The sequence below is a fragment of the Limulus polyphemus genome, unplaced genomic scaffold (genome assembly GCF_000517525.1).
Source record: "Limulus polyphemus unplaced genomic scaffold, Limulus_polyphemus-2.1.2 Scaffold40, whole genome shotgun sequence".
Classification (NCBI taxonomy): domain Eukaryota; kingdom Metazoa; phylum Arthropoda; class Merostomata; order Xiphosura; family Limulidae; genus Limulus; species Limulus polyphemus.
Genome location: NW_013665650.1, coordinates 1265177 through 1274963, shown reverse-complemented (window position 1 = coordinate 1274963; position 9787 = coordinate 1265177). Strand labels below are relative to the sequence as shown.

The following is a 9787-nucleotide window of genomic DNA, read 5'->3' as shown; positions in this document are numbered from 1 at the left end:
TTTGGTTATTAACGAACGGTTACAACTTCTATAAATTAAAAAATAAATGTTTTCTTCTTACTTTTACTTTTAATTTAGTTTTTTTTTTTAAAAGTTAAATGTTCACATGCAATGTTTATATATATATATATATATATACTCTCCTAACAATTTTTTATTTCCTTAGTTTAATCAATACTTCTTCAGTATTTTATTTAGCTTTATTATATTGTTTCAATCTCGCGTTTCTTCCTTGCCTAACACTGTTAACGTGTATTTTGTTTCCTTTCAGAACGTCCTATATCATTCTGGTTTGAAAAAGAAAGTTTGCTCGAAACGTCGCCAAGAAAATGATAAATAAGAATAAACATTTTTAGGGTGATTTATCTCCGAAAGTCAAATTTCTTTATTTTATAGCCTTCGCATTTGTTGTTCTATCATTACAAATAAACACACACATACATGCTAATTATAACTGTTACCAATTGTTCACTTAAGTCGAGCACCTGAAAAACGTACCTCAAGCTTCAACGTTATGTTATATTAAGATAATACAGAAAATCGCAATAGTTCGTATTTTTTCATAACCCTGTAAAAATCAGAACTACACACAAGCATGTTAGGATCAGTACTTATAAATAACACATATGTTAGGATCAGTACTTATAAATAACACATATGTTAGGATCAGTACTTATAAATAACTCGTATATTAGGATCAGTACTTATAAATAACTGATATATTAGGATCAGTACTTATAACTTAATTAATTACTTACTTAATTCACATATTAGGATCAGTACTTATAAATAACTCGTATATTAGGATCAGTACTTATAAATAACTCGTATATTAGGATCAGTACTTATAAATAACTCGTATATTAGGATCAGTACTTATAAATAACTCGTATATTAGGATCAGTACTTATAAATAACTCGTATATTAGGATCAGTACTTATAAATAACTCATTAGGTCTTCAAGACCTTGCTTACTGATTGATCTGCTGTCCTCTTGCCGTAGATAAAATACTCGTGTTTTAGGTTATCTTCGGAAGGAATGGCCCGCTTCCGCACGGAGACGTTGCTGAGCCCGCCTCCGCCCATTGGCACCCAGCCTCCGGAGGAATCGTCCCGGGTCATTACCTGGGCGCGGACCCGCACCAGGTAGTTCCCACTAAAGAGGGAGAGAAAAAAAAAGGTAAGTTGGCATGGCATTATTTACCAATGTATCTTCTGACAGAGTACTGATGCATTAGCTGCCTTATAACGTCACAGTTTCTGCATTTAAGTTTGCAAATGGACAGCTATTTTTTGTCCATTTGCAAACTTAAATGCAGAAACTTAAAATTTTAAACATAACTAATTGTAAAGAATGCATTGTTGATCTTTCTACAGAACCCCCCCCCCCCAAAAAAAAAAGAGTGCGGGTCTTGTGCGCAGTGTTCTCTTCCGGCCCTATATAATGAAATGGAAATTTCAAGAAGTATTATTCTGATACTTGTGATATTCTTAAAAGTATCAGAATAATACTTCTTGAAATTTCCATTTCATTATATAGGGCCGGAAGAGAACACTGCGCACAAGACCCGCACTCTTTTTTTTTTTGGGGGGGGGGGGGTTCTGTAGAAAGATCAACAATGCATTCTTTACAATTAGTTATGTTTAAAAATTATTTCAACACTAGCAGGTGCCCGTTGAAACAATTCAAAGGTAATTTCCTGAAAATAGTGATGATTAAATAATAGTACTAATAATAAAACGTGCAGTCAACTCAATGCCTTGGATAATAACGTATATGCAATATGATTGTCTAGTTGGCCATTTACAACTGTCTTTTGTCATTCTGTGTTATTTGAATAAGAAAAATTGCATTGCGTTTGTTTTTATGCAAAGGAGACCGATTACATTATCACTGTTGCGTTGACAAAACTGTTTGGGTTTCGATGCAATAGGTGCATCCAGCACAATAGAGCGCTCAGGTTCGCTAAGTAGCCGCGGGTATTTTTCCGCTGGTTGTTACCGTTGCTTGACATTTAACTGACCACAAGAAAAGACCGTTATCGAAGTGAACGCATTTGGCCAGTTGTCATTTCTATAATAAGTGTCACAGGAGAAATATTCAATTCAAGTCAATCTCTTCGATATGGTACAATAAAGTCATGCATATATATAATACCAACATGGAAATACATATATATATATATATCATAGAGACAGTAGACTATATGTAGGAATGACCAAGGTACTCAATAGGCATGATACAAATATACACTCTAAAAACCAACAATGACAGAGAGTTTGACTTAAAAAATGATTCCACTCACTTTCATCTGTTTCTCTATTCAACAAGCACCAAACAAGGCAAGAAACCATCGCTAAGATACCAAACCAGAAAGTGACCAACCCACCAAATTGTTCACCAAAACAAGGCAAAAAACCATAGCAAAGGTACCAAACCAGAAAGTGACCAACCCACCAAATTGTTCACCTTTCTTCTTCTTGTTTTGGTCGAGATAACTCTACAACTACTTTATCACGAACGTTATTTTAAACTTAAATCCACTATATGTGTTTCTGGGCAAAGCGTGATGTCATCGCTTAGTCGTAATAGCTAGTAGTAATAAAAACAAATATAATAGCAGTGTACACGATGTTATCATTTCCCCTTGAAGTTAGCAAATTTACAGAAATCTGACGTTCCTTTAAAATGCTTTGTACACTATACAATAGGTGTCTTTAGGGAGCCAACCCCTATATTATGTATGAAATGAAGGAGTAAAAAAAAATCGATACACATAGTATTACGTTTTATTACATGCATTCATAGACTAAACTAACTTTCAGTCAGTGGAAAAAATGTCACAAAACAAATAATAAAACATTTTGTAAATGTAAAATGATGCAGAGATTAAATTTTAATATTGAAAGTAATTTAGGGATGAGCTATGTATAGCTGTATAATCTCTATATTCTTATTTGCATTCATTTTGTCACTGCCATTCATACATTATTTTACATTTACAAAATGTTTTTATTACTTGTATAAACACCGAACAACAAGAGATATATATACTCAAACACGTTCCTCTCTTTAAGCGATTTTCAGTTCAGGTTCCTATCTTCGAAATACTTATTTCGATCAGTCGACGGAGAAAGTCCCGTTTTTTTTTTTTTCGTGAAAGCCCCTCACAAAAAGAAAGATTTTTGCTCTTATTAAGTTTTGTTTTCTCAGATTGACCGTTCAACACATACGAAGGCTAATGGATCGATATTTATACCGATACGAAATTTTGGGAATAGCAAAAAATTAATAATTTTCCTTTAACGTACTCTTGAAAATATGCATTTTGATATGCATATATATAGACATACATATTTTCTACGATTAGCCATTCAGGAGATATAAAGCGTGACAGAGATATTTTGCTACTATATATATATATATATATATATATATATAAAGCCAAGTGTTGGTCGATCACGCTCGATTTCTCCGAATTTCGTTTTTCTTCTATAATACTTCCTCTTTTGATTGCCTGTTCCCATTTTAGTTGAATTTAATCGCTATCATATGCGTAAATAGTTCCTAAATTTCGGCATTTTTTTTCTGCTATATAAAAGTCTGTCAATAAGAGAGTTCCCAGGACTACATCAAGCATGGCGTTATGTATGTGACACCGCATCATTATGACGTCAAGCTAGGTAGGATTCGAATAGGAAAGTCGGAAAGACTCCTGTGAAAAATAAGTCAAAAATTAGCGCAAATCTATACTTGGGAATTATTACGAAAAAGCCTTTTTTAAAACAGACTGAAGATACCAATTATCTGTAGGGAAGGGGACGACTTTTGTTCAGAAGAAGAACAGGCGTGTATGCATTCACACGGTCATCATATGTTTCAATATTTTATCCAAACGTACCAATATGTAGCATGTTTACAGTCTTTAGGTAAAGTAGATATTGCTCGTGATAGGCTTTGGTTTCCCGAAGCTAGAATGCTCTTTATTTTTCTTATGTCTGTTTACGGGCGGCAGTATTGCAAATGTATATTGGAGGATTAAAATTTGGTAGGCTTTGGTTTCCCATCATTTTTGACGGGCTTTTATACTAGTATATTAGTAAACAAAAGGAAAGCAACTAAGTTAATATTAATAAAATGAATAACCAATGAACAAGTAAACAAGTTGTTGAAACTTACACCCAAACAGACGCATGTAATCAAATTAAAGTCACGAAATGACTAATTTTGAAGCCAGTAACATTCCCAACTGTGCAATGCGTGTTTCGTACATTTCTGCCTAAATATAAAACAAAAAATCCAACATAGCTTCTACATCGTATTTATCTCTTTGCCACTGGTTTGCCGCTCTATATTTTGACCTATTATGCTTTGAAGGAGCGTAATGACATAAAAATTTGTAGTGTTACAAACGAATTAATAAGAATTTTGCGTACGCGCCACATACTCTTACACAATATTTGTTTATATCTCTTACTAAAGAAAAATGTTGACAATAATAAAGGCCACGCCATTAATCAGTTCTTCGCTTCAACATCGTAGTTACGAATATAATGGGAACTTTCAGATAAACAAAGACAAAAATTTATATCTAAATAACCGTCTTAATTTTACTTTATTTTTATATCAACATATATCGCGACTTCAACAGTTTCTATAACTACCTAATTCACCAATCACAGAAGGCGTTTTTTAAGATGACAAAATAATGTAAATAAAATATTTACATTAATTATTTATAAGAAATGAGCAAAAACCACCAATTTTTGAGAAGGTGACAAAACTATGACAATTTCAGTTTGCTAATCTTAACTTCAACCATTCTTGAAACCACATAAACAGACACACACACACACACATACAAATACTGAATGTTTTTGCTTTTTTTCACGTTACAAGAATAAACTTAAATAAAGCGAATTTTTATGTAATTCAACCAACCAACATTCCTTCTTATAGCTTTGGGTTTTATCTCTGCTGAAATAAAAAAAACCTTTTAAATCATTACACAATATTTTCCAAAATACGAGACTAACGGTTACGTTAGATTACTGGCACAGAAGTAACATATTTAGTCCCCTCCCAAGGTTTTCTTTTTTTTTCCTTCAAAAACGTTTCACATAAATTCAAACATCTACCCCATGTGCCAAGAATATCTCCCGCTCAGGATGGGACAAGGTTTAAAGCACACTGCTCCCCGTTCCAGAGTTCATGCTTGCATTGGTATTTTAAGAAGGTTTTGCCATGAAATGATTTTATATCACAGCCAAGAGCGAACGTTGACTAGCATTGTAATATTATGTCAGAACTATATTTAATACCTATGACAAGTATTCAGTGATATTTCAAAATCGAAGGAATAGCTTCACATTGGGGGAAGAGAAGCAGTGTTTATTTCTTAAAAAAATAAATAGTTTGCGAAACTGTGTACTGTTAAAATGTATGTAAAGTTACTTACTGACAGCAGTGTACTGTAGCATCATATAACTTAAACATTCATCCTGGAAAGGTTACATTATACGACTTTCCAACTTTTATTTGTCAATGGCTAGTCGAAAACAATCGTACTTACTAACTACCAAGTTTCACGTGTATTCTAGGCTTAGGTTTACAGGTAATAATTATAACTGAAACATTTTGTCTACTATCGTACTTCAAACTAACTATTGTGCAACACATTAATAGTTAGAGCAAATCATTAAATGTTTAACTACGTTTCAGGCCAACGACTACCATAACATACTGGCGTTCACTAATAATCCTAAAATGTATAAATAGGTATAAGCCTAACGACAGACCTTCACCGTCTGTTAAGTACTACCACGTAAGCTCAGCGAGAGATCATTCTTTAAAACACACACCACACGCACTATTTAGATTGAAGTTACGGTAATTCACGAGACAAAGGAGTAAGGAAAACCATGACAAGTTACTTTGTAAATTGTAGGCTTAAGTAAGATTCTTAAAAATGTAGTGGACAGAATACACTACCAAAAGTAACATAGAATGCCTTCCTTATCAAATAATCACTTGCAGTATCTTATAGAAAGAAATAATGAAGTGTTCGAAGGGAAAAAGTTTGATAATAAATATGGTTACGACACTGCTGACGAACAACATTATTTATTTAAAAAAGGGACGCAAGTAAACGTTTCAAAAGTTTACAGATTCCATCTTCAGTATATAAAGCGAAATATAAAGAATTCACATCGATCCTTCGACACTATTAAAATTACGTTGCCACAGTTAATGATAATTAAACTTTTCATGCGTTTTGTTTTATTAACGTTAAATGTAGCAATAATGTTAGTGATGTCCAACGGTTGATCAAAGCTATTAAAAGTTTGCTTTAGGTACTGAAGATGGAATCTGTAAACATTTTGAAACGTTTACTTGCGTCCCTTTTTAAATACATAATGTCATTTATTAAATGTCATAATTCTCTTTTCCAAGAAGTAATAATAATGTGATATTTGACTATCTCTAACACGAAGATATAATAACAGGTATATTGACTATAACATGACTTGTATAAAGAGGTAATAATGATGTAAGTTTTAATTGTTCATAACAAGACTTCTGAGTACAATCAATTTGTTTTCATTCACTGAGCCTGAAGCCCACGTCCAAACTGTAACTGGATACATTTTCTGATTATTTTTTAAATAGAAATTATGACATATCTATTTTCTACATTTTACTCCTGATTGCCTAAAATCATTTATAGTATGCTGATGCACTACTTAGCTCTACGATTTGTTTACACAACTGAAATATAAATAAACAATTCAACTTGTATAGAGCAAAAAAGTATGTTACCGACATACCTATCACTACGTGAGGGTATAACATGCATATTTGCCTCCAAACACGTTCACATTAAAAGAAAAACACGATCGATTCTCAAACGTACTGTTAACCACCTAGTAATACGTAGCCAAAACAGCTAACTAGAACATGTATGTTTATTAAATTATAATATTTATCCTACGCACAGGAAGTTTAATAACGATGAAAATAGTGCAGCAAAAAACAAGGTCGAACTCACAAAGTATATTTATTCACGATATCTAATTGTGTAAGTTTATTTTTTTACCATCTTGTATGTATTTGTACGTAGCTATATGTCTGTTCACCGATCACTGAAAAAGAAAAGCACGTTGAGTAATAACTAATCCTCCCCCCATATGATGGTACTCGTTAACGATGAGTAATAACAAATCCTCCCCCCCCCCTATAAGATGGCGCTCGTTAACGATTAGCAATAACAATCCCCCTATATGATGGTACTCGTTAACGTTGAGCAATAACAATCCCCCCCCCATATGATGGTACTCGTTAAGGTTGAGCAACAACAATTTCCCCCCTATATGATGGTACTCATTAACCTTGTAAAATACTTACTAACATATGTCAGCACAAGTAAAAGTTGTGGCTACTTTTCAAACACCACACACGTCTTACGAAAAGCATAAAAACACACGCGACAAGGAACACTGGTGCTGAAGCTACATGATCTTGCAACTGAACATCACGTGCCCTTGAAAACAACATAAGCTCGCCACACTCGGCAGTTTCTCGTAGTTCATAAGCGAGCACCACGTACGATAAACAAGACCTCACATTTCTTTTTCCAATTATATATTATTAATAGCTAATTATAAGATCCACATTCGTACATTAACTATCCTGATATATATACGTATCACAACCAAAAGTTTATATGTGCAGTGTATAAAGCAAAATGAATTGCGCGTTAAAACACATTAGTTTATTAGTGGGGATACTACCTCCCCTTTAAAAAACAAGTTAGCGCTCAGTTGACACAGAAAACGTTAAATCATGTAGTACAATAGAATGCATGACTATCAAAACAAATATTTGCAAAGCATATGAACTTGGAGCTATGATACGTTACTGCCGTTCATTCCTTGTTTGCAATGGGCCTTATAAGTAGTTTGGACAGCTACCACAAAATTAGACAAGAACCCTTGCTTCCAGTGGCCTGTTGGTTCTCTGAATAGCGAGCATTCAACACCGGAAGTAACTGGTGCAAGAGCGACAGCTGTAAGTTGTCACGCTCGCCAGAATCAGTAACGTACGAGCGCACACCGTATCTTTCCTCAAAGTTCATCCACCTTCTTTCTTGCACTCCCCTCATGGGATACATGCTTTCAGCCGGTGTTCAAGGCGAATCATTTAACAGAAATATACATGTACATATGATATGTTCTTCTTGCACGTGCACCCCTGGCATTCTAGCAATATACATAAGCGTATTCTCTCCTCTCTTGACATCGTTTCTTACAGATAAAAATCCATCAGAGAGGGAGAGACAAGGTGAGTGACTGTATTAGCCTCAAAATTTGAATTATTACAAAATATTAGACCCCCTATATATATATATATATGTGTGTGTATATATATTCAAGCATCTACACACAGTTCACCATTTCTTGCTTATCATGTTCTAGACCCAATATATAAACAAACATTTCCGAGCATGGAATTTATTTGAAAAATGCTTACTATCAGTGTGATTATGATTCAGTTTGATTGTTCAAATAATAAAACTTCATTTGCACTTGATTTTCAAACTCAATATTTTCCATGATGAAAGCACACAAAATTTCTATGCGTGACCTTAACAATATCTAACACACATGTCCTTTTTGAAGGAAAACCTTCTCACAGCATCTTAGTTCTCAATAAAATAATCCTATTGCATATCAATTACAAAGAAGAGATATTCTTTAAGAGATTTTGTTGCATCGAAAAAAACTATGAATTCTCAACAACTAGGTTTTTAGGAGAGAATTATTTTCATCTCCATGTCTAAAAGAAGGCGTTAATGTAAACAAAACACTCAGGGAAGGGGGGGGGGGTCTGCATTTTTAGCTTCCACCATAGTTGTATCTTTCCAAGTTTTGATCTTGTTCCTTCTGCTTTCCATTGAATTGTATCCTTGAAACAACATTTTTCAATATAATATTTTCTAAATATCTTAGCCTTACCATTTGTTAACAGGTGCATTGTATTCCAATAGGCTATAAAATGTCCTCTAGAACCTAAAAAAAAATAGCACTGGATCTATGGAGTTTGCATATGTTTGAAATACTTATAATATTTCATTAAAGGAAAAAGTGCTTTACAATTAGTTAAACTACATTCATTTGTTCCTTTAATGCTCAATAGTGATACTGAAAGGGGGTGCCTACTGAAATATTTAAGGTCTAGCTCATAATTACAGCTATATCCAACCTAACTTGATACATCCTCTAAGTTAATCATGAAAAAAAAAAACTTATTTGTGCACACCTCAAAATTTTTTCCACAGAAACATCAGCAGACATTCCTTCTCCAACCTAATTTAAAACTTTCATAAGAAGACTGTTTACTACATTGACAAGTTCTAATATACAGTGACCTAAACTCTGATAATTGCTTGTTCCAAACTTTCCTGGTCATAACAGTTTATTTTTGTTTAGTTATTTTTAAATCAGTAAATACTATAATAGGTATGGATACGATAATAACAAATTATAAATATAAACTTTTACTTTTCCTAAATGTCCTTTTCTAAATTTTTAAAAGTAACATTTATTATTTACTTTTACTGTCATCTGGAGAGGACAGGACGTAATATATTCTTGTCTGTGTCCATCTACTAAAAAAAACAAACTAGTCTTGGGGTGGCTAACCCCAGATCAAATCATCAGTTAAAATAAATTTCTTTAGAAAATATTTATTGGCATAACACATTTGTTGAATGTTTTAAACATATT

At 33.3% G+C, this 9787-nt stretch overlaps 1 protein-coding gene across 2 annotated transcripts in view; it reads right to left on the bottom strand.

Annotated features, from left to right (window-relative positions):
* Positions 1 to 9787, bottom strand: part of LOC106461679 (sprouty-related, EVH1 domain-containing protein 2-like) — a 207584-nt gene that overhangs the window by 19166 nt on the left and 178631 nt on the right. For both annotated transcript variants that reach the window (XM_022388846.1, XM_022388853.1), the window contains one exon: positions 977 to 1157. In XM_022388846.1, coding sequence (XP_022244554.1) covers positions 977 to 1157 — 181 coding nt within the window. The remainder of the gene's footprint in view (positions 1 to 976; positions 1158 to 9787) is intronic.